The 26300-nt window shown below is 40.1% G+C and overlaps 1 protein-coding gene across 1 annotated transcript in view; it reads right to left on the reverse strand.

Annotated features, from left to right (window-relative positions):
* The window catches only part of LOC119719137 (adenylate cyclase type 5-like), a 96597-nt gene that overhangs the window by 51671 nt on the left and 18626 nt on the right, over nt 1-26300 (reverse strand). Inside the window, exons 3-4 of the mRNA XM_038188459.1 lie at nt 23053-23164; nt 11877-12004 (exon numbers count right to left, since the gene is read on the reverse strand). Of these exons, the coding sequence (XP_038044387.1) occupies nt 11877-12004; nt 23053-23164 (240 nt within the window). The remainder of the gene's footprint in view (nt 1-11876; nt 12005-23052; nt 23165-26300) is intronic.

Consider the following 26300-nt stretch of genomic DNA (forward strand, 5'->3'; position numbering starts at 1 on the left):
CAGGGCTCCAGCGGTTAGAGCACAGGCCTCATGATCGTGGAATTGTGGGTTCGAGCCCCGCCGTGGCAATGCCTGTTGTGCCCTTGAGTAAGGCGCTTTACCTCAATTACTTCTCTCAACCCAGATGTTAAATGGGTACCGGCATTATTCAATGCTGGGAAGGTAACAGACTCGCTGTGGAGGAGGTGTGGCGATCCCCCACAGCAGCATTTCATGGACTCGAGTCTGGCCCAATTGCTTTGAAAGAGAGATGGGCACTCCGTCCCTGTGAACACAGGTTCGTCCCCTTAAACCTTAAACTTTTACATGCTTTTACATGTAGTTTATAATAATTTGCAGACAGCCAATAATTCAGGCGGATCTTTTGGGGTATTACAGGTGCAAAAACAATGAAAAATAAATGGATTTCTGATGCCTAAAATATAAAAAAAAATTCTTTATTTAAAATTGTCTGTAAAGGCAACAAACAACATTTGCAAACATCAAAAATAAAAACTACAAAATTATTATGAAATACCTTACTTGACTGTAAGTGAATAATAGTCTGAAGCATCCTGTGAAATCATGGCACCTGCTGTGCTGTCATTTTTCAAGAAAAGTGCAATTTTTGTATCAATTATTGATCATCGTTGGAAAAAACTGACTTTTTTTCAAATACTGCCCCCAATTTTACCAAATTTAGTTAGGTCAACATTTTGTTAGCAATCAGTTACACATTCGTGAATGGGTGCAAGTCAGCTAATCTGGTTCCGTGACTTGACAATGAATTCCCTGATGTTGATAAATTACTCTTTTTCGTCTGAAGTAGGATCAGGGAACCAGACATCTACATGTATGAACACAAAACTTGAAACAGGTCAGTCAGTGTAACAATATTTGCAATAAAATACTAACCCCCAAATCCATCCATTTCTGAAAATTACAGTAAAAGCAAAAGTTGTATATTACCGGATACCTTTAAAAAAAAGTCATGAATGACATTTTCAAGAGGATTTCAGGGTCCTTTTGACTTTCTAAACATTCCATGAAAATGTACCAATTTTGGAAAAAATCAAATCTACTGCTCACCCCCCCCCCCAAAAAAAAATTAATTCTAAAAACACTTTCTCCTGTCAAAAGAATGGAATTCCTTCTGACTGTGCCTCTCCACTGTTCCCTACTTCACTTAGATACTCATACTGAGCCGTGCTGCTCATGAAAAGGTGTCCATTACATCAATTGATCGCTCCTTAATCAAGTTCCCGTTCGTTTCCTTGTTCCACCCAGACACACCTGCTTTATGAGTGTCCCGGTAATGAGACAAAAGGCGTTCAGGTCTAGACCCTGGAAGACTGGAGCGTTTCAGTTGCTGTCTTGAGGGCAAGCACAAAGGGCTGTGGCATTACGACGTCGCAAATGAACGGAACGACTGCACTAAAGGGCTTTTAACTGCTTGCAGGTTCATTAAGTAACTTCAGTTCTGTGATGCAGCTCTATATGTTGTCCAATCCATGATTGTTGATTCCATCTAAAACATAGATCACGTCGTGTATCTGTGTTCATGAGAGTTGCATTCTCTGTGCACTTTAACAAAATTGTGTTTTCGACTTGCATGTTTTCAACTTGTAGGCCTATGTTTTATTCAAACCAAAAGAACTCCTTTTTCCCCTCTTTTTTTGGATGACTGCAACCATCTGAACTAACGAACATTTGGTTTGGGCACAAACAAATCCACTTTGCGAGCAGACTGGCTCCTGGTCTGTACATTATGATTGTGAGGCAGGAACCAGCCAACCCCGTGATAGAACAGAATTATTGTCTGGCAGCCAATAGTAATTTAATAATTAAACATGGCTCGTTTTTTTTTTTGCGGTCTATGTCTCATTCAAAAGTGAATAACTTTTGTACTGCTAGAAAAGTAGCAATCTAGAAAAGAAAAGTAGTCTATGGAATGTCCGCTTGCACACAAGTGTCTGTGAGATGTGTGCAGATCCGGCGATTAATTATGCAAACCAACACGGCGTCTCGACCTCCAGATTATGGCCATTCAGCAGGCACCTTCTATCAGGTCTTCAGAACCCTGTTGTTGTTTTACAAAACCATGGCAGCAAATTGACCAATCAACAGCACGAAAACACACAATTTCTATAGTGGACACCGATTGACTGGTGCAGGGGTCACATAAATTGGCTTTGCACACATCAGACGTTCTTGTGGAGATACGGTAGCATGCAGACTCCATGCATTGAACAACGGATGATACTCAGACTACCTCCCACAATGTCTTCTTTAAAAAAATCCGTAATCCTAACACAAAAAAGTGTGGCCTTACAGTTTAAAGAAATGGACTCTTACACAGCTGTGAAAAATGTGAATACGCAGCAATAAAAAATACTCATGTACGTACTACATGTACTTGTAGGGTTTAAGCGGCAACTCAGCAAACAGTTAAGAAAGCAGAAAGATAACTAAAGAACCCTGAGAACCTTTATAACTCAATGTAAGACTAATACTGCCTTGGGCCTTTTTATGTCACTTTCAAAACTACCGTAGACTGCCCGGGCATGTATAAAACATGTTGTGAGTTTGAATAAGAGTGTATCGCATTGCAAAAATCATATTACAGCATCGTCAATTGAATAAATGAGAAACAACACCGAGTGCACGTTTCTGCCCGGAGTACGTCAAGCCGTGTTTTCTCCGCGGATATCATTAATATAATAGTAGAAGGATATGTGATCCGCATCGATCTTCACCCAGACAAGCACACAAGACGCATAAAAAAAAAACATGCCTCTATGCATATACTGCCTACCCTAATGGGTTTGCCTAGCAAATACGTGCATAGTCCCCACCGGCCCCCCCTTCTCACAATTCAATATTGGCAGGGGGCTTTGCAAGCTTTGTTTTCTTATCTGACATTCTATACTTCAATTCTATTGCGTTCATCTCCCCCGGCACCCTCGAATGCACGGAGCGATGATCTTGCGTCATCCGACAAGACCTTGACGCAAAACGTCATAGGCGCGAGCGTGAAGAGATTTTTGAAGTAAGAGCCGACGGTGCCATTCTTGTTTCTCCATAAGCTTACAGTAGGGGTTTTATATTTTTCTTTTTTGAAACTTTGGCTTCATCGAGCGTCTTCGCCTTCAAGATAATTTGTTAGGCTTCTGACCACTCTTTGGAGTTGTTACGATAAATCTTTCTTTCATTTTTTTCCGTACGGCACGTTTCCGCGGGTTTTCTCCTAAACGGTTTACGGTATGAACTACTAACTTGCAATATATATCGACCCTCAACCTAAGTGGTGCATAATACTCTGGCGTCATTATGACGTCATCGAGTGTCAAATTACAAGTGATTTTAGCTGAAAAAGTGACCAATTACTTTCACCTATAACTCTTGAACTCAATAACCAATGATGGTGGTATTCTGTAATCAGATAGACCATTAACTGCTTAACATTTTTTGTCCCGTACCTAAACTCGCTTGACCTTTACTTCCGAGTCTACCGGAAGGTCAAAGTTAGGTGAATTCAAAATGAAGACGTTAGCCTGAAATCAAAACAAAGCACAATTTCTTCTGAACGGTTCATGGTATGATCACAAAACCTTGTGTGAACTTGTACCATGTTTCGAAGATGTTGTAAATTTTGTTACGTCATCATGACGTCATCAGATATAAAATTACAAGCGATTTAATGGCAAATTTTGACAAAATAGTTTGCATTATATCTTTTTAACTAAATAGAATATCGTGTTCGTTTTTTCGTGAGTTGGAGACTATGCCGCGACAAACATTTCGTGTTCCCGGACACAAAACCGCTTGACCTTTACTTCCGGTGTTACCGGAAGTGCAATAAAAACTAAATATAACTCAAAAGCGGAAGCATTTTACTACAGACATATACATTATGAAAGTGTTTAGTGAGGAATGCTAGACACAAAAACAGTGTGATGACGTCATCATCCGAAAGGGCGCCCGCTAGCGGCACATAAAATAGTGTTTGCTTTCATTAATTTTAAAACCTTAGGTTCAAATTTTACCAAATCGCCCCTTGATATTCTTTGATTAACCACAGATGACTTGGGAAGGTTTCAAATTCATGACGTCATCAGACCGGAAGTTACTCCTATGAGAATTTGCCAACGATCATATTTTAAATTCAATTCTATCATTTGATCCATGTCGTATATCTTAGCCCAAATAACGATACCATTATTATATTCAAATTTTGCTTCCACATACTGTGACGTCATCAAACCGGAAGTTCGGTGTTATATGTACACTGATATTTTTCAAATTTGCATACGTTATTTAACTTCACAATGAACATCCACTCCGAACTAAATCAGTATTCAATTCCCGTTTTTGACTAATGACGTTATCAAGCCAGAAATAACTTGTATGTGCACTAAGGAATGTTTACTGAAATTTATCACACCGTTAAAGACGCATTTTTTAAACAAAATAATTGATTGTCCTGGAAAGGAATTAATTTCGTGATCCTTCGTTCTTACACAAAAATATTCATGACTTAACGGGACAGTGTTTCATAAAATAGTTTTCTACCCGACCACTCTGCGTTTGAAACAACAAACGCGAATCTCTAGTTGGTGTTGGTGTTCAATTAAAAAACTCACAGAGGGTTCTACCGGTAGATATACGTCTAGCTGTCAGCATATACGTGTAAATATCCTCACGACAATAACCCTGAGCTCGACCTGCCTGTCATGACAATGGCTTACCCGCCCCCCCCCCCCCCCCTCCATGTCCATCATGATATTGACGGTCGATGACGACTTTTCAACTAGCCCCAAGGTATCCGATTTCACATCACTAGATAGCGTTCATGTCCGCGTAGGGGCTCCCTAAAGGAAACGCTGAAATTAACGAAACCCGATCGCGGGTTCCGTCAAGTACAGTCATGATTTTCTTTTTTCTTCTTCATTTCACATCCCCCGCCTAACCCCAAGTTCACCATACAGTCTGCACCAGGGGAGCGCGCAAGGGGATTTAATTAGTCATGCGTAGTGTACATGCATCGACCAGAATTCTTGGCGGGCGGAGTAGAGCTCGCGGAGATTGACAAGTGGTCAGAAGAGCACTTGTACAGGTTTATTCTTTCGGAAAGCGATCTTGTATGCAGAACGGGAGAAAAAAAGAAGAAAAAAAAACAACCTAAAAGAATCATAGTTGGAAAGTGATCGGGGCCCGAAAAACGGGATTCCCAGTTTGGACTTCTTTAGGGTACCGTAATTAAACTGAGTGCGGGTGAGAATTAGCCTGGGTACTTCAGATTCGAGGAAAAATTTCAACTGACGTGCTTTGCATTTTCCTCGCACTCTAAACATTCATCTGGTGTGACTGAAATTGACATGTACATTGTACGTGGGGAGCTCTCAACAAAATAAAGTCCCTACGTATCATTTCCATTAATGTTTTTCCCCTCGTTTATCTGGTTGCTTTCGTTAAATAAGAGTTGTATCAAATTAAAAAAAACACTTTTTTTTCCCTGGGTTCTTGAAGAAATTTTGAACAGTCTAGTCAAGAAACATGTTGTGTCTTAGTGAACAATACAAGCTAAAGGAACACTACTCTTATTAATTTCGGATTTTCGGGATTGACCAAATTAGTGGGTTTTTTTTAAGTACTATGTTTAGAATTACTATACCTCATACATATTCATGACCGAAAGCCCAATTCTCACTGGTCCATTCACAATCATGTGCCAGGTGCTATATTTGCTGTTTACCAAGCCCGCGCGCGAGTATTCACGCACAGGCTAAATATGCATGCGTAGTAGACTGTCGTTACCCGTGCGACAGTCTACTACGCATGCACTTTACGAAGTAATCATGGAACTGCCGCACGGGTGTAGTTCGCACACACGAACATCGCCCTATAGCTACACCATGAAAAGATGGTTGCACACGTAAATGATAATTAGTGTTTTCCCGAGCTCAATGATGCCGAATTGGAGAATATTGTGGACAATAAAGATGCCTCCTGTACTAAAAAAAAAAAGTTGTCCACAAACAATTGTATTAACAACCGTAGTCACTGTATTGCAAACGAACTGAACTTTTCGGAGGTTAAGCAAAATTCTTCTTCAGGTGAGCTGGACAAGTTTTTCCGAAGCTTTTTTGCCCGTGAGGTGCATACTGCGGGAAAATTTGGCAACTGAATATGTATGAGGGACAGTAAAACAAATATAACTTATTTCTGGTGGACCATGCTATATTTGTATACTGTCACACTGTAGTTTATTCTGTTGATGCATGATGGCAATGCCAAAATAGAGTGCTGTTCCAAATGCACACATATGTGAGGCGCTCTGGCAAAATGAAACAGAACTGGGCAGAGGTCGAAATGAGGGTTTGCGGGTATTAGAAAAGAGAATAAAATTCTGCTGAATACTGTACTGCTTGTTGCACGTCAATCGGACACTCTGTTGACAAGTAATGGCTGTTTAAAGTTTGCACTTCAAACTTGTCCAAAAAATCAAATACGTAGCAAAAGGCCTTTAAACTTTCAAGTATGTAGTCGTGAAAATGAAAGACGCCAATTGTTTTTCCCTTAAAAACACCTGTATTCCATACTTGTTCTACTATTTCTTTAAAGGATGTGAAGTAGACATACCAAAGATTACAAATATAAATAAATCTGAAAATCAAAAAAAAATCAAAAAAAAAAAAAATCACCTCCGTTCGTTTTTTTGCATGTTTTTCTCCACTACGGACTGTGGGCATGCAGTTCCATCTCATTTTGCGAGAACGCCTCACATATTACACGTAAAATGACTTCATATTTCAGATGACAGTTACCGTACATGTACCGGTACATCTTAACTACATGTATAATGCATTCGCTAATGCTCCTAATGCACGACAGTTATACAGTGTGTGATTATACTGTCAATTCATGTCATGAATCACAAATTCCACCTTGGGGCACAATGGTCTACATACTCTCGTCCAAATGAAAGGTCTTGCAATCCATTAAAGCAAGTCACTATGTTAAAGTAATCTGTTGTGTCTGGTTTCCGGAGGCAGCGTCTTTACCAAAGCCCTGATTTACTAATACAGGTCACAGCAACCAGTCTAGACTAAGTGGTTTCTATGGGCTATGTGGGTCATTTCATATTATTTGAGGTCCACTTTTTTAACTGTCCCAGTTACATGTATGATGTTATAATTCTGATGCACTCATTTATGCAGTCAGCCTCCAAGAGTGATTACGAATAGCAAACTACCTACCCAACAAATAAAAAATAGATTGAGGTCATTCTTAATGATACTAGAAGGGCAACAGAGACAGGAAAAATGCCACACTTTGGACCCTAAGTTTATAGAATGACCCACGCACAAATTATGTTTTGCGTGTATGTATCAGTTGTAGACAATGGCATACATATTTCTTTTCTTTCTTTCATTTTCTCTCTTTTTTTTTTAATAACGGAATTTACTCTTTTGGTTTAAAGGTATAGTCCATCACTTGTAATTTGTGCATTTGGTTCGTTTGAAGCAACAATAGTGCTCAAGATCTAAAGAAGGGTACTGAACAACTAACCTGATGAAGTTTCAGCTCAGCTTCAGCTTTATGTTCCGAGAAAAACAGCATTCTAGGATCTCGATTTCAAATCAAAAGTTGCTGAATCATGTTTTGGATTGGGCCTGAATTCAGCGTCCGAGACACGTTCTCACTGAGCCGATTGCAGCTACGCGATGTCGCGCACTGATCCGAGGAATTATAGCAACCGTGTACGCGTGTGCGTCGTGCCAATGCCTGCGCACGCTTCGCCCAAAAACAGAACGAACTACTAATTTAAATTTCCAACAGTGCGTCTTAAGAAGCACCGTTGGGAAGGCCTTCTTTCGTCGATTTCTTTAAAATGACAGCTTGCCAGAAAGATTAATTTCAGAGGGAGTTTAGTCCCCTTACTATCTTTCAACCAAGTATGTTTTTCAACAATAATGACGCCAATTACTTTTTGGATAGCTGCAAAAGATGGACTCTGGCTTTAACTACTGGAAAGTTTTTTTTTCTTCAATGTACTACATGTATACGTACAATGAATGTTAGCCAATGTAAAAAGCAAAGTTTTATAAGACACAACTCTAATTAGGAGCACTAAGAAATTTTTAAAAATGAATACATGGGCACAAATATGGTGTGTATGTGTTTTGACCGTATTGTGAATTGGTGTCCTTGTGCATGAAGCTTGCCATAAGATCCTCTCTGATTTTTCTTAATGAAGAACAAGTTAGGAACATGAGGTTCATTTTAAATAATTCGGGCCAGCATGGGTGGGGCAGTGGTCCAAAGCCCACAATGACCAAGAAAAAAATGAAAAAAGACAAAAAAAAGACAAGAAAACGCAGGCCTGAAGCCAATATGTGTTCTGTGAAATTAACACAAAGTTTGGACGATGGACCTGCCAGAAAAGGGCCTAAAATGTGTACATGTGCATTAATTTGTGAACATGTACAAACATGTGCACGAGTCATCGACACCACCCCTAGTATCAAATGATATGCCCCGCCCCCTCCCTAAACAACAACAACACCCCCCCCCTTGACATTTCCCCCACATGTAACAAATTTCACCTTTTTACCCCCAGGCAGTAAACCTCCTTCTATGAAATATCACTCACTACATTACTGGTGTACGGACCCCATTAACGTGCCTTTACTTTTCTTTTTTGATAGCAGCCTGGCGCCCCCGCAGTTTGGGGATCGAGCGGTTAAATGCACAGTTGCTGAAAGAAACATCTCGTGAGCATTTTCTTTTTATTCACTCAAGTCCGTCCTAAAAAGCAGGTTCAGACGCAGACAACAGAACTCTTCAGTATCAAGTTACATAGCAGCTATCAGGTTACGGGCTTGAAAAAAAAAAATCCACAGTCAGTGGTACCGATTTCATGAATTTCAACCGGAACTCAACCATGAACATGTGATGTGAGCATCTGACGTAAATTTTTTAAAAAATACGTTGTCTTCAATGGTAGGATTGTGAATCGTGCAATTGTGGAGTTCCATCATGTGCTTGGCCATTCATGACAAAACAACTTGTGTCAATCGATCTAATGGTTCGCTGAGTGGTTTCAAGTCCCACTTTTCCTCTAAAAACAAGAAAAAATGTCATGTTTTGCTCTGAACATGACAACTAAACACTTGCAAGTAAAAAAGGTCACCTGTTTGAATTGGATCCATTAGAGACTGAACAGTTCACATTAAATAACAAAAGCAATTGATGTATGCACTTTCAGACGATATGAGGTTTGGACTGTTTCGCTATTAAAAAGCATCATCCATCACTGCGGATGTCGCTCTGGAAAGTTCCGCTCTCCTTCAGGAAAAGGAGGTGAATTTAAAAACAAGGGAAACATACAAATGGACTCCGGGCAATCGACTTACGAGTAGGAAAACATTCGTAAACTGCGTCCAACTTCAAATGGCCGCCTTTCCATTGCCAAAGTAAACAGCACAGTTTATCAGACTGATTTTTCCAAAAAGCACTGCAAATCAAACATTCTGCTTTCACAATACCAGCTTAAAGGGAATATACATCATTTGCTTTTGCTGTAATTTTCAGAAATGGATGGAATTGGGGGGTTGGAAATATATAGCAAATATAGTTACACTGACTTTTTTGAGGTTTTGGGTTCAAAAATGCTATAAAAACCAAGAAAAACAATCAATTTCCTGTAGTCTGGTTCCCTGACTCCATTTAAGAAGAAACAGAGCAGTTTACATACATTGGGGAATTGTACGGTCAGGGAACCAGTCTAGCTGGCTTGTACCCGTTCATAGGTGTGTAATCGATTGCAAACAAGTGCGATGGTCAACTGGGGCCAGTAGGCCTATTTGAAAAAAAGCCAGTTTTTCCAACGCTGATCGGCCGATCAGCGTTGGAAATTGATACAAAAATACCACTTTTCTTGAAAATGACAGTATACCAGGTGCCATGATTTTACAGGATGCTTTACACTGTCATTCACTAACAGTCCAGCAAGGTATTTCAAAATGATTTGGTAGTTTTATTTTTTGATGTTTGCAAATGTTGTATTTTCCCTTTAACATTTTTTTTTTCATATATGAGCAAAAGCTTGGCGCCACCAGAGTGAAAAGGAGACTCGTATTTTTTTGCGGGACAAGAAATTGACATAGGCAAGGACGCCTTCTGATTATTTGTTAAGTCGATTGAACACACACTAAGGGGCACCCGTACGACTAAGGATAATTAGTTGAAAGGTTTGGTTGGGGTTGGGGCTGGGTGCTATTTTTTTTGCCCATTGCTGTTCCGGCAGGATCGAGAGAGGGCGCCGTCCTTGTGCCATGCATATTCATAGATGTCCTGGGCTTTTGGATTAGTTACATAATAAGGAATAAACGGAAGACAGGGGCGGATCCAGGAATATTTGCAGGGGGGGGGGTGTATCATCAGCAAAAAATTCTGAAATGTAGACCCTTTTTTTGCGGACACTTGGCCTCCGAAAATCAATAGGTAGGGGGGGGGAGGGGGGTTCAGAGCAGGGGGGGGGGGGCTCGCATTATTTTAATGAATTTATATGAACCCCCCCCCCCTAATCCATGCCTGGAAGAGATTTAAAGAGAATTAGTTACATGTATGTAAGAAATAGATCATTTACATCACTGACGACGGGCAGCAGATTCAGGGACTGGTTGGTAGTAAGGGCCAGTCTCGATTCATATCAGTTCCGGACAAGTTGCAGACATTGTATCGGGTATAAGTTGCACAGGATTCCGAACAACTTCCCCGCAATCTTCCCGCAATGAAGTTATCAGTATTGTTGAGTCAAGCAGTTGCTACATCCCAGTAATCATGCTCCAGATTTTTGTTTTGTTTTTGGAAACCTTGAGGTACATGTTTTTGCAAATTTGTTGCCATTTTATGAAAGAACATAGACCTTCAGGAGTGATTTGAAGCTGAGATAGCTAAGGACGGGGAAATGTCAATATCATTGGACCTCTAACATTGCTACATGAAATGCATTTTATTGATTGCGAATACATTGTATGGTAGCAGCCCACGCAAGGCTGATGGAAATGAGATTCATCTTTTGTGCAATGTCCCTTGAAGGTGATCGAGTATGATTTTTAAGATGGAATTGGCTTGAAAACAGGAAGGACAGAGTAGGAGCAAGCTTCACTGATGTAAAAAGTATGGAAATTGGAGTTTCTCTTAAGTTATACAGTACATCACCACTTGGGAAAAAAATCCATATGTTATTGTGATTTGACTGGTGATTGACTTGCGATGGATGTGTTTAAGTGTCAGACTCGCACCACAATTGACTTGTGATGAACTTCTGATTGCTAGTGTCAGGCTTGTGATGGACTTGTGATGGACTTGTGATCAACTAGTGTCAGGCTTGTGATGGACTTGTGATCAACTAGTGTCAGGCTTGTGACTGACTTGTGATTGACTTGTAAATGACTTGTGATTGGCAGGATTAACCAGTTCGCATGGGAGGACGTGATAACACACACTGGCTCTTTTTATACACAGACATGGCTGACGGGTAAAGATGTCAAGATTGACTCGACTCGCTGTCTAAACACGCTAATCCCTTGTGCCTTTTGTACACACACACAAAGTCTGTGAAATCTGTGGAGGCAGACCGTGGGTTGGTCTTGAATTTGTCATTGTGCACAGCCTATTGTTGTACAATTTAATCTTACAGTATTGAAACATAAGAGGTTTCGGCAAGAAATATCGTACAAATACTGTTGTAATTACTCTTGCCAATCAGTATTTGTGGCGTTTTGCTGTACATCAGAAGTTGGCTGGAAAATTTTGCCTTTTGCGAAAATCGAAATGTTCGGCAAAAATAATCACGGCGTGAAGTGGTTAAAGAGCTGCCTACTTACGATATGGCTTCTATCATGTCCAGTCCCATCTCCACACAACAGTGGGCGTGGTCCGGGCGGGGGTCTGGCAGGCCTGAGACACAGTAGTAACAGTCCCCCAGAATCTTGATCCGCAAGCAGTGGTTCTCCTACACAAAGAAAAACAGAAATCAAATAGTATACAAATATTGACTGCTTCAAGTGGTGTGGTAAGTCTAGCTTCCCGAGGTGATCCATTGGGCATTATGCTTTCTGGAGGTGTAACCGAGAGAAAACATGGATCACAGAGGGAGGCTAGTGTTACTACACCACAAGTTAAAACAGCCAATATTTGTTTCATAACACCTCACCCACAGATTCAACTTGATTTTAAGAGATAACCGATTATTAAATTTAACCAAAATTTACCCATCAAAATGTACTTCCATTTTAATATGAAATGAATTGCAAATTTACTAGCACTTTTCCAAAGTACCCCTCCAGGAAATGTTTGAACCAAAGTCTGTAGCAGGTGGGAACAATACCGATGCACCGGTATGTGCACACAGACCTCTGGTTGCTACGTTGGTTTCTAAACGTACAGAACTTTTTAAACCGAGGCAGCCGTTGTATCGTCTTTTTGGATGTGCACATCAAGGTAGTAAAAACATCATTCTAAGCCAATCAAGATACATAATCAGTGAGTGAGATGTTTAATAATTATTTGCTCGTATGTTCTAGTTTGGAGGCACATTTTTAACTCCTTGAGTAAAGAATTAATTGTCTCCAATATACCACTTGTAAAGGGAATAAATATGCGTTTGGCCGGTTTCAAACAAGTACGTTAAAAACCAGCTTGGGGCCTGGACGCGGATGATGGCCCGAACCGAGGGTTATTATCGGCGGTGACTGCTCTATGTTCTGACACCCCTATGTTCCGACAACCTAGATTGTGTTACTCCCGGTTAGGGTTAGGGTTAGGAATAGGAATATGTGCAGTCGGAACATAGGGGTGTCGGAACATAGAGGTGTAACCATTATCGGCGACCAGGCCCCAACCCAAGCCCCAAGCACATATTTGTTCCCATTCATTATACCTTTCGGTCAAAAAGTCAAAACAAGTAAAAAAATATATATATATAAATTTCCAACAATTTTGTCGACAATTTTACTTCATGTTTTGCAAAACACCCCTCTAGCTACATGTGTATGGCTCGTGCCTCTCATAAGCAATACTAAAAATTTCCTTAAGCCCCTGTCACACCTTTGCGTATCGTAATTCCTTATGAGTTCCTTATCAAAAATTTTCAATACGCAGCCGTACGCTCAATTAACGTCGAAATGTTTTGATCACTTTGACTTATGTGCGACGCACATCTAGCGTACAAGTAACGAATTCAGCGCATCCATTGTGTATGAGATGCGTATGAGTTGCGTATGCAGTGCACAACATTATTTTTTGGGCTGCGAATAGGTCAGTATGCAGTGCGCATGCCGAGCGTATTCCAGACGCACCCGACTTATGCCGACTGCATGCTTGACGCACTTCTGAGCGTATTCCCGCCGCATTTCCGCCGCTCGCCGTTCAGCGTGCGTTGCATCTGCGCTGCAAGTACACTATGTATACGTCCAATACAGGCGGCTCATATGCTGACGGGGTGCGTCACGAACACATAGCGTACTCGTAACGCACTCGACCGATGCGGGACCGATGCGCTGCGTATTTATAACTTATGACCTGCGTAACAGCGTACGCAGCATAGTTTTGTGCATGCCCAAAACTATCCTGCGTACTGGGCCGTACCATGCGTATATCTGCGTACATAAAACCTACACAAAACGATAGAGATGCATATGAGGTGCGTATTGTGCGTACGACTGCGTATGAAACAAATGTCAATGCGCAACTCATAAGGAATTAGGATACGCAGAAGTGTGACAGGGCCCTTATATGTAAATTGGCACGCACGTGGCGCGTACTGCGTGATGTGGAGCAGAATGCAGTGGTGCTGGAATGAAGTGTTTAAAACAAGTTGGTGTTTTAGCAACCATTTAAAACCACCCTTGTGATGGGCTCTCGACCAATAGGAATGGGTAAACTGTCTTAGGTATTTATGAATAATATTATTAGACATAATAGACAGCTTTCATTTTGGAGGCATACTCCTTGAGTACAGAATTAATTGTCTCCACTACACCACCTGTGCTACATTGTACTACATTGTATTACATTGTATTTATTCCCAGACAAATCCATACATCATACAACACTGGGGCAGCTTCCATGGTACAGGGAGTAACAGGCAGGGTGGTTTGGAGTGGTACGGGGACTAATGGGTTTAATCAGGTGCAATAGGGACAATGCACCGGACGTTCGGGCTGAGCTAACGCCTCGTATCTCCAGCAGTCACAATTTTTAATTGATTCATCAATTTGCTGCGTGGCAGAGAGTCGAATGGTTAATGTTTACAAGATGTTTGCTCTAATAAACTAGGACAATAAAGTAACGCCGTAATATATAGCAGTATTGCAATGGAATTACAATACTGCTATATATTTTTTAATACAGCACAATATTTGAGGCTATGCATGGTGGAGTATCGGTATCGTTTCGGTTTGCGGTAACACCATGTGGTAATAAGTACTGCTTAGAAGATATTCAGTTCTGAAAAGAACTTGTCCTGCTTATTATCAACTTTCGCCAAGTAGTTTTTGTTCTGATAAGAACAGTCTCCTGACGATGACTAGAGCAGGCTAGTTGAAACGTTGAGACCAAAGACAAGTTCTTTTAGAACTGAAAGCAGGACTGTTCTTATCAGAACAAAAACTACTTAGCAAAAGTTGATAATAAGCAGGACAAGTTCTTTTCAGAACTAAATATCTTCTAAGCAGTAGTTATTACCACATGGTGTTACCGCAAACCGAAACGACACAAAAAAATTAATTTTTAAAAACTTCCAAATATCCAAATCCCACAAATGAAACATACATGCACACATCATTTTGAAGCTTATTGGCTGTATTTTATTGAGATATTGGTGATTTCTAACAATGTTCAACAGTTCAGGTATTACTTTCAACTGCAAAATAAATAAACTTGTAAACACACAGAAATCAATTTGTGAGTACATGGTGTTTCAAGTCGATTTCTACTATAGCAAAAAAGTTGGTTGAATAATTTCTGCTTTAAATCATTGTAGTACCTAACTGATACGTTTTATCAACATTTTAAATCTAATTTATGATTACAAATTTTATTATGCACTAATGAATTGTCCAAAATGTACGTCCGATACAGTGGAACTGCCCAAATGTGGATTAAGCTGACTTCCAAAACAAAATATTAACCTTATTAACTCTCGCAATGTATTCCATTTGATGTACTCCTACGATAAATTTTTAAATTGTTGGTATTCGATTTTGGATTTAGCTATGGGTTCCTGCAGATTAACGCAATTTATTTCACTCTTCATGTGTCCACATCGCAATTTCATAGACTCCAGCTGGTCTCACCACCAATGGATATTGAAATTTATTCCATTCTCGGTACAGTCCGTGAATACAAAACAAGCAACAACCAGTGCGGAGGGGGAAATAGTCCTTCACAGGGCCAGATTTCCAATTACCGATGCAATATCGCCAACTGTGGCACTGACGTGTGAAAGTACCGCACCGGCCTGGAGAGATACTGGTAGAGAGAGATAATAAAAGTCACAACCATTTTCTCGCACTCACTCAGCATGTGAGTGTAGCCGCAGCTTCACAAGTGTTTTTCTTCTCTGCACTGTGAATTAATTAAGCCGGCAACAAGCCAAGGGAATTTTAAAAAAAAATTTATTGACTTTTCCAGGTTGGCCCCTATATTTTCTTTGTTCTTTTTACAATAAAGATTCAACAAAGAAATTGACTAGGTCAAGATTGAATCTGCAAGATCTGGAGTGCAGTACTGGCATTCTACCAACTGAGCTAGCCAGCAACAAGCTCTTTTTGCCTTCAAAGATTTTTTTCCAATTATTAATTTATTTTTTATTTTTTATTAATATTTCGGTACATTTTCTCTTTGATTCTTTTTCCAAAATTAGGTTCAACAAAGGAATTGACAGAAACAGGGTTTGAACCTACAACATCCGGAGTACCATACTGGCATTTTACAAACTGAGCTAGCCAGCAACAAGCTCCTTTTGCCTTCAAAGACTTTTCGAACTATTAGTTTCTTTCAGGTTTTTTTTTTTTATTGATTATTCCAGGTTCGTGTCTGTCCCTTTCTTTTGCCAACATTAACCCTAACTCCCTACTTACTTTTACTAAGTAGAGGACTAAATCCGTCAAAATCTATCACTCATCCTGCTTCACATAATGCTTCAGGACCAAATCCATTAAAATCCACCATTGGTGCTGGTGGATTTTGATTGACTTGGTATACATGGCTTAACATCTGCCAAACTCCCCCAAACTGGGGGGGGGGATTTTAATGGAGTTGATAAGGTTAGGGATAAGGTTGAGCAAAGAAATTGACTGGATTTGAAACTCGGAAAAACAGGATTTATACTGTGAAATCAGGAGTGCTATACTTGACCAACTGTGCTATCAAGCCCTTTGTTGGCCTCCTGGTCAATATCTTTATAGCTCATGCAGTACTAGTCAAAGCCTTTGATGTTTTTGTTTAAACTTGTCACAAAACACACACAGAAATCCAAGACTGGTACCTCCAATTTCTGTGACTCTGGTTCGAATCCACATGTGTATTTGTTTTTTTTCAGTCCCTGCCTGATTATGTGGGCTTTCCGCAGAAATCTGTCATTTTTTATTTGTAGTTTTCCTCCCACCTCTAAAATTACACCCTTCTCCATTGCCTCCTCGCCACATGTTTCTTCGGGATATTGCATTCATTTTGCCTTTCGAAGCTTCTGAGGAATCCTGTTTCATTACCCGATGAAATTACACAAATGAAAAGAAAACAGTTGGTACAGTCGCAGCTACGTAGACAAACCTCGGCTTTGGGAACTAATTGAATGAAAAGGGCAGTTTGTGTGCGTCAATGCTCAGCGACCCAGTTCACTCCAACGCCTGTCATTTCATTACACCGTGGGCATCCTTAATTTTGAAAAGAGCCTGTTCTTCGTGGGCAGCGACGTCTTCAGCAAATCCGCGAGGGTCGGTGAAAGGGATCACCGCAGATGGCCGAGTGTGGAAAGGATGAGTGATCCGTGGGTTGGGTGATGATAACAGGTGAAGCGAGAATACGTCAAGTTAACCTTTGCTGATAAAAGATACGTGTAGCTGGTCAAACGTTTCTGAAAAGAGCAGCTTGATAATGGGGGCAGCACATGGTAAATTTAATGCGGACTGTATGCCATGTTTCAATAGTAGTAATAATAATAATAATTACCGATAACAGGTCATTTGGGAGACATTCCCATAGACTTGTGCACAAAATTGTCCAACTTTAATGATCCCTAAACCCAATTTTCCCTTAGGCCAAAAAAAAAAAGTCTCCGGTTTCTGGTATGCGCGCGCGTCGCCGTAGCCATGCATGTCGGCAAAATGAAAAAGTTTTTTTTTCAATACAAGATGATGTCTCAAAACCGCCAAACTCACTGGTTTGACTGGAATCCTGCTGCTGCACAATTTTAACGTGTTTTTAGATGGGGTTATGATCGAGAATAAGCTTTATGTGGCCTCTCTGGACTCCCATATATTTGCACTAAGTTTAGTCGGGCACCATTTGCAGTCATCAGCCGACATTTGAAGCCAAAAAAAAAAAAAAAAAACAGTTAAAAAAAAAAAAAAAAACAGTTAAAAAAAAAAAAAAAGCCGCGTCGCCGCACCACTTTTGGGGCAAGCTCCATACCAGAAACCGGAGACTTTTTTTTTTTGGCCTTATCCTATACCCCCACAAATTTGGTATATGTATGTTTTGGACCAATAGCAATCGATCTAGCCTATTAGCAACAGTAAAATTTGGCTTCTAAGTAGGAGTTGTGACATAGGAAGAACTTGAAATGTCTCCCGAATGCCCGTTGTCTCCCTACGGTATGACTTATGACGAAAAACAGGTCTCCTTAAGGGTTCATTAACAGGAATATTGTGGTGCTCATATAGCTCTTTGTACCTAAGGTTTCCAAGCGCTTTACAATTATTACCCCCGTTCATCAGGAATGAGTCTATTTTTCTGCAGCAGCTCAAGATCAGCGCAATTTGGTCTGATGAATGCTTGGTTGGCACGTGAAAAAAAAGATTTATTTGTTTTGTTTTACTTTTTTGGCAAATTTGTTTATGAGACTTTGAATAGTAAAATATTAGAACGTTATCTCTATGAAAACACTCCAAAACGTATCACTATTACGCAAAACATAACTCGATGATGAAAAATGTAGCAAAATTGCTCCACCAAGGTTTACCACGGGGTCAACATGCAAATTGAGGTCAAGGTAATACATTAGTACATGACTCCACCCTGCTAGCGGGTGACGCGTAAAGCGTGGCATCCCAATAGCACCATTAAAACAGTCTGGTTCTGCAGAATCCAGGTACATACATCAATTCTTAAGATGTCTGACCCTATGCTGATTTTGTAGTGACAGCTCACACTTGCACTCTCTTAAACCTACACTGTCAAAAGTTTGACACTCCCCAAATAGAGTGCATTCTTTGCAGTTTCAGTACAAACTTTGAATGACAACATCAACCTAAAGACGCATTTGTTAGTGCAGTCGGCACAGGAACACGTGTGTACTCAGATGGGACCTAAATTTAATATCCTCACTCCAAATATTGGGAGTCAACACTTGCAGGGATGCTGTCGCCCCGGCAACGGAAACAGAATCGCGCTCTCGACACAGCCAAACACGAGCCGCTCCACAAACAGTTCACGTGCCACGGCAAGGGGAAGGAAATCGCTTTGAAAGGTAAAATGCACACACATAAAAGCGGCCAAAGTGGTGTGTGTGTATTTTTTTTTCTTTTTTTTTTCGCCCGTCTCCCGTGATTAAATGAAACCATGTCGGCACGTCTGACTGGCTTCTCAATTTTCAGTGGTTGCCGTGGAACCCGTCGGCGCGGGGATAAAAAGAAAACCTGATATGATTTTGGTGACACCTTTTTCTTTTGTTGGGGGCTGGGGGATTGATTGTGTTGTCAGAAGGAATTTCTGGAAATATCATTCTTCTGGATTTGTTACGGATGAGCGAATCAGGTTTTAGTCCTCAGGGAAGGAGACTAACATACTCTGTTAGCTTCACAGCTGGGGTGGGAAGCGAGGGTTTATACTTCTATTTCAAAACTGAAATGAAGTCATTTTATTAGATAAATATATTTGGTTTCCTCAGATACCTGGGTTTAAAAATGGATTTTCAAAATAATATCCATATCTTTCAAATTTGCTCTCAGTGAGTATGAGATTCTTTCTTGAGGGAAAATAATTACTTACAGTGGAATCATATATTGTATGATTGCACAAGAATTTCATGGTGAAAAATAGGTAAATAATGAATCAAAGTCTATTTTAAAGCAAATTAGGTTTTGCCGTTCACCGACGTATAAACACTGTATACTCAATGTGTTACATGTACCTCCCGAGTGAAAGTTGGGAAAAATCACTCAGGTGAATTCGAACCCATGACCTACTGCTTTCCAGTGCAGACGTCTTACCACTCGACCAACGAGCTTGCGGGATTGTTTGGCCGGTTCAGATCAAATTTTGCATCATTGTGATGTTAATCAATATTAGTTTTTGCCCTTCATTTAATGTGCGTACAGGTGCGTTCAATCCAATGTCCCGACCGACCACCAAGTGACATGTACAAGCTCCTGCCACAGCTTAAAAACCCACTGTTCGACAGTCTACACTGTGTTCGGTCTTTAAAACAATAGTTATTTCCTTACATGCGACACGCAACAAAACATCCATACTGTGAGAATTAGACAGGAGATGATTTTAACTGAAACAAACTATTATTTGTGTGTGTGACATCGGTTTTGAAAGTTAGTGACTACTGTTTCAATATTACTCATTCAATTTGAAAATTTTGGGGTCCTCGCTCCAAAAAAAAAGACATAAAATCTTCAAAGTAATATGTGATTCACTTTTCAGGCATACAACTGGGAAATCAAAAAAAAGAGGAAATTCAAATTTGTCCCAGACTTTGTACAGTGTTTTTCTATTTTCAATGGCACACATGGGAAGTAAAAAAAGAGGAAATCAGCTGAACCGAGGAAAAGTTGCATGCCTGACTATTACTTTCCACCGTTACAATGTCACAATTACTCATGCATTAAGATAGTAATTTCCACCAAATTTTGATAACACTAGAAAAACATTTCCTTCCGAGACCGTCATAACATCACAAGAAAGAATAAGTTATTATAGATCACTCACATGAACTATGCCATGTACATGTGATCAGGGCTAGAGCCCTTCTTAGAGGGAACAGTCGGAATAGCCACCAGGGAAATAGAAAAAATATATAACCCAATGATTTGATTAATAGTCACGATAGCCTCCACGGCCTTATGTGACTTTTAGCCCTGCCGGGAATAGTCGTGAGACAATGATAAAAATGGACGGAGAAACGAAACGATGACGGAGCCCGATAAATCTGACGTCAAAGTGGCCATGTGGTGCACACAGGCCCGCTGTCGGAGCGTGCATGCCGTTGCTAGGATATCGCTACTTTTCTCTCGACTGGTCCCCATGGTGAAGTCCGAGCGCCGATGAACACACTTCAAAGCAATATTAAGGTTATCGTGCATTACGGGCAAGCCACTGAATCATGACTTTGGTATCGCTGTCAATTTTCCATTCGAAAAAAAAAATTTGCCTTCTTGAAATACATGTAATCCCTTTAAATTAAGTTTCAACGGAAAAGAACAGTTCAAAAAAATTATACATTGTTTTGTATTTCGCCATGTGAGTCAAAAGACTATTCTGTTAAACATGTTACACAATTTGCAAAACCAACACATGGTGAACTTCATGCTTACGTTGTATAGAATTTACAAGTTCTATAAAGAGTTCTTTTAATTTCTTATGTTTCTAGAGAAAAAAACGACAAGATAATCGTGCAATGTTCGATTGCAATTTAACCAGGAAATTTGTTGCGGCCTGAGCAACAATTTCTGATATTTTTTTATCATAAAAGAAAAGCTTGCCATGGATTAGCCATTAGTATTCATGCTGTTGGTGCATGTTTTATTGCCAATTACTGACAAATTGCAAAGGGACCATATTGCTCACAGTTGAGCAGTTTAGCAATCCGAGAATCAGCCATTTCCATGGCAACAAAGCACTCACTTAGATGCTAATTATTGACGTGCGCACATTCCCACCTTCATCAATCTCAAATAACTGCAATGTTAAACCACTCAAATTTGCATACGGCGCGGCAACGCATTTGCAAAATGGCCTTGAGCGGCAACATAGGCGCCGCAATTACTTGATTGAATAGCACCGGTAATCTGATATCGTAAAACTAAACCATGGATTAGTAATGTACATGCAAAGTTGGTCTGTTTGTTGGTCAACTGAGAAAATCACGCTGCTCTACCATGTCATTTTTCACAGGCAGGTTACTTTTACCTTATCATGTATGAAGATGACAAATATCCATCTATTTGTGAGGCATCGAAGTTGTAAATCTTAATTACATTATTAGACATGTGTCCAAGTATTTCTCTGAAATACAAGAAAAATTATACTCCCCAACTACGTGGCCAACAAATTGTAATCAAGTAGGCTAATAGTGGCCACATACTGGTACAAGTAGTCAAAATATAGAATTTGCCAAATCATGGCCAAATCGTGGCAACATCTATCAATAAAGTTGCCCAACTGTGGCCAAATAGTGGCCAATTACATGTACATGTATGTACGTACATGTTGTCAATACAGTTACCAAATCGTAGCGAATGGACACATAAAATACTGTGGCCAAATTGTAGCCAAGTACCGGCCTCACAGTCAATACAGTTGCCAAATTGTAGCCAAACAGTGGCCACATGGTGGATACAATTGCCAAATTGTGGCCAAACAATGGCCATTTTCACAAAGTTGTCAAATGGTGGCCAAATAGTGGCCGCATAGTAAATATCTACTGGCCAAATGATTGCCAATACCGGTATGTAGCCACCAAATTAACCAATCATTCCCATGACTTACAGAACATTATACGGCTGTGGAAATGTAAAGTGCACATGTACATGTACAGTATGTAAATGCATTTATTGTGTTTCAACCTAATAAACCTACATGCATAATTAGTGATCAACTTGTTTCATTGCAACCAGTGATCTCTGACCTCAAGGTATTGACCTGTTCACTTCAGCCAACCCATTGGGATTATCTCTAGACTATACCAGTGTAACTCTTGTGACCACCTGTCTATTGTGGCCACCTATCCAGTGTTTAACCACCTGGGCCCAAATTCATAATGCTGCCTAACAGCCAATTTTGTGTTCACAGAGCCTCTGTCTATTTCATAGAGACCGTTAAGCAGTAAGCACAGCAAAAGCATGTTTAATCCCAGATGAAAAAGTTGCTTCAATCAGTGACGTAACAACAGAAATCTCCACGAGCGTGCAACTGTTACAACATTCGCGCCATAAGTGCTTAACCAGTTCGCGCTGGAGGCCAAGTACATTTGTATACATGCACAAAAGTTTTGCGGTATTCGGAACGGATGGCAGATAAACACGCAGGGAGAGAGGCCGGAAATATCTGTCAGCGACCTGCTCGCAGAGAGTGAGGCTGGAAATATGAGTGTGCTGCCCGAGGGTGATGGCTAAATAAATAAATCCCGCATCTCGTTCTGTTCTTGTCAAAATAATCCCTGTGTGAACTGGTTAAGCAGTGCAGCATGATTTTCTGCTATTTTCTGTAACTGGTAAGCAGGGCTATGAAATTGGGCACTGCTTATTGTAAGCATCCTGAACATGTCTATCCTGACCACCTGTCCATCATGGCCCACTGCCAACATAAGGATCTATTATGACCACCTGTACATCTTGGCCATCTGCCAAGATCTGTCTATGGACCCCTTCCCCTACCTGTCAATCAAATTGCAACGCAGTGAATCTCGTTCAGGTGACCAAGGTAGCTCAGTCAAACTCTGTTACAAACACTGCGAGAAGTTTACAAAATGTTTAAGATGGGCGGAGCTTATGACCACCTGTCCATAATGGCCACCTGAACTGGAATCAGCCTAACTCTATGCAAACATACCTGAGCCAGTTTGTCGAAGCGAGCAAACAGCTCGTTGAGGATCTTGACCAGCTCCTGTGCCGTGCACTGGGAGGACAGCTTGGTGAAACCCTCGATGTCTGCGAACAATATACTGCCAAGAAAGAAAAGACAGATAACCGGAGCAATTACAACACCTGTTTAAATAAAAAAGAAATATCAAATCGATAAACTGCCTTAGGACTGCCATAACCTCCTGCACTACTGTGCACTGGGGGCGCAGCATACATGTATGCTGCCAAGAAGAAAAAAATAAACCTAAACAATTCAATAATGTTCATAAATACCTATTCAGTTTACCCATTCCTATTGGTCGAGAGCCTATCATGTGGCCGGTCTTAAACAGTCGATAAAACACCAGCTGACTGGTCTTAAACACTTTTCCAGTGTCGCATGAAATTTGGACTCCTATGAAATCCAGTGCCTTTTACCGTTTTAACAATCCTCACGTGGGCATGCGCAATACTATCAGTGAGTCAGTATTTTGTAGTCCTAAATTCACACTACACCGTCACAGCTGCGTTCTGCGTCACATTGCCCAGTACGTGCGACGCGAGCGCCAAACTCCATATAAGGAGTTGTTTACGACTACTCGCGAGAGGGACATACCATAACATAGCTAGAGGGGTGCTTCGAACAACATGAAGTAAAGTTGTTGAACAAAATTGTTGGAAATATATAATGTTTGACTTGTTTTGACTTATGGACCAAAAGTTTTTGGGTCATTATCAGTGTCCAGACTCCCAACCAGTCTTAAACATAGTGTTTAAAACCGGCCAAGCACACATTTACTCCCTTATTAAAACTGCCTACTCCTGAGGCACAAGCAATTAAAGATGATTCAGGGTCTTTATCTGAAAGACAAAATAAACCCAACCTTCATAATTTTACGTGCTTGTCCTAGATGTTTTCTTCATTAGTGCTCTATATTGTTAGGCCTACGTGCTTATTTACTGCTGTATTACAGCTACCATTTGTAGGTCATTAAATTTAATTCTCCAGAGTCCAGACATTATTTCTTGGAAGGGGGTTGGGCAGCCTTCAAATTATTATTTTGCAAATTTACAAATGACAAATTTATGCAAAACAAATATTCCCAACTTTACATAAAAAAGCAAATGTTGTGCTTAAACATTGACTCTTAATGTGTAAAAACTACAGGTACATGTGTATCTTTTGAAATAGCAAGTGCATGTTTACTGCATCAACACAGCAAACAGAATCCAGAAATAATTAGATTTCTTTTTTAAATTTAAGATTCAATTTGCACCAGGCCTTGCCCAACCTTTTATACACACATACACATGTAGCTGTAGCTGTGCTTTTCACATACATTGTAACAGTCACTTCATTCTGATGCAGTAATTATATAATATTGAATGGCTTTGAAGAGATACAAGAATATATGGCAATATTCTTATAGCGAGTGCAATATATTCTTGTATTCCCCGAAGAAAAGCCATCCAATATAATTTTTATTATTTATATCAGGCTGACTTGATCCAAAAGAAATAAATTTCATGTCGCTGTCTTGTAAAAATCGCCGACTACTTTCTTAGTACTTAATCATTAACTTTAATAAAATACCAGCTAGTGAAAGCTTTTCCAGCATCTCAAAATCCGTCAGTAGCTTCTTCTCGGCAGATACCAGTAGGCCTACATGTTTATTCACAGAATATTTGCGGGTGTCATCTTGGTTGCTTTCCAGGTATTTTCAGTATCTTTAGTTCTCAAATTTCGTTGAATTCTTCGCTAACTGAAGCGTACCTCGCGCCGCTTGAAGCTGCCATTTTTGTCGACAAAGCACTACCGAATGCGCGACCGCGACCGCTAGGCTCTGTTCACTGGTTAACAACTGTGACTTTCTACACTCTTGATTGAGCGGGAACCAGTGAAATTTTTTTTAAATCCCCGGATGAGGGCAATATCAAAAATAATATTGTCCTCATCCGGGTGCTTTAAATACTGACAATATTGCAGTCATCCGGATACTTTTACTAACATAATACTGCAGTCATCCAGGTACTTTTACTGACATAATACTGCAGTCATCCAAGTACTTTTACTGACATAATACTGCAGTCATCCAAGTACTTTTACTGACATAATATTGCAGTCATCTGGGTACTTTTACTGACATAATACTGCAGTCATCTGGGTACTTTTACTGACATAATACTGCAGTCATCCAGGTACTTTTACTGACATAATACTGCAGTCATCCCGGTACTTTTACTGACATAATACTGCAGTCATCTGGGTACTTTTACTGACATAATACTGCAGTCATCCAAGTACTTTTACTGACATAATACTGCAGTCATCCAGGTACTTTTACTGACATAATACTGCAGTCATCTGGGTACTTTTACTGACATAATACTGCAGTCATCTGGGTACTTTTACTGACATAATACTGCAGTCATCCAGGTACTTTTACTGACATAATACTGCAGTCATCCCGGTACTTTTACTGACATAATACTGCAGTCATCCGGGTACTTTTCACTACAGCATACAATACGCTGATCTATTTTTACCACTGGAAGCCTGATATAAGTAATAATTCACAATATTTATTTTCATCAACGAAAGGTCAGACACAGGATGAACAAAGCAACACCTGGAGCGAAATTAATGAGCTGCCGAGCACGGGAATTTGCTATTAGCACTGAAAATACTTGCTTTGCAAAAAACAGTTCACCAGTTCAATTATGAAGTGGTTTAGATGTAGGATGAACTGCACATTTAAGACAGGAAATTTGTAAGTAGTACTTGTAAAATTTGCCCTGGTGTATGGATGAATGGAAATGTTAGTAATGGTGCTAGTGCTCAGTCCTGATTCTATCAAAAACAATCAAAACCAGACAATGGATTTTGTTGGGTTTTGGAGGGTTAAGCGTATACAATTTATCATCTGTCAATCTGTTACTATGATAGAAAGATCTGCTGAAAACGTAACGCTTGATACACTGTAGTTAAAAATCACATCATAAATCATCGGTGTCGGCTGATCACATATCGGTGCGTGTATCATTAATTAAAGGTAGGATGAACCATTTTGTCATGTGTGCATTTTTTTCAATTGAAACAACAAAAGTGGTCAAAGTCTAGAGACGGGTGCTTAACAACTAGCCTGATGAAGCTTTAGCTCTGTGAAAGCTGTATATAAATTATGAACAAAAACCCACAGTATTCTGTATCACGATTTCAAATCAAACTTGCCGCAT

This window comes from Patiria miniata, unplaced genomic scaffold, assembly GCF_015706575.1.
Source record: "Patiria miniata isolate m_02_andy unplaced genomic scaffold, ASM1570657v1 HiC_scaffold_8, whole genome shotgun sequence".
In the NCBI taxonomy this organism is placed as follows: Eukaryota; Metazoa; Echinodermata; class Asteroidea; order Valvatida; family Asterinidae; genus Patiria; species Patiria miniata.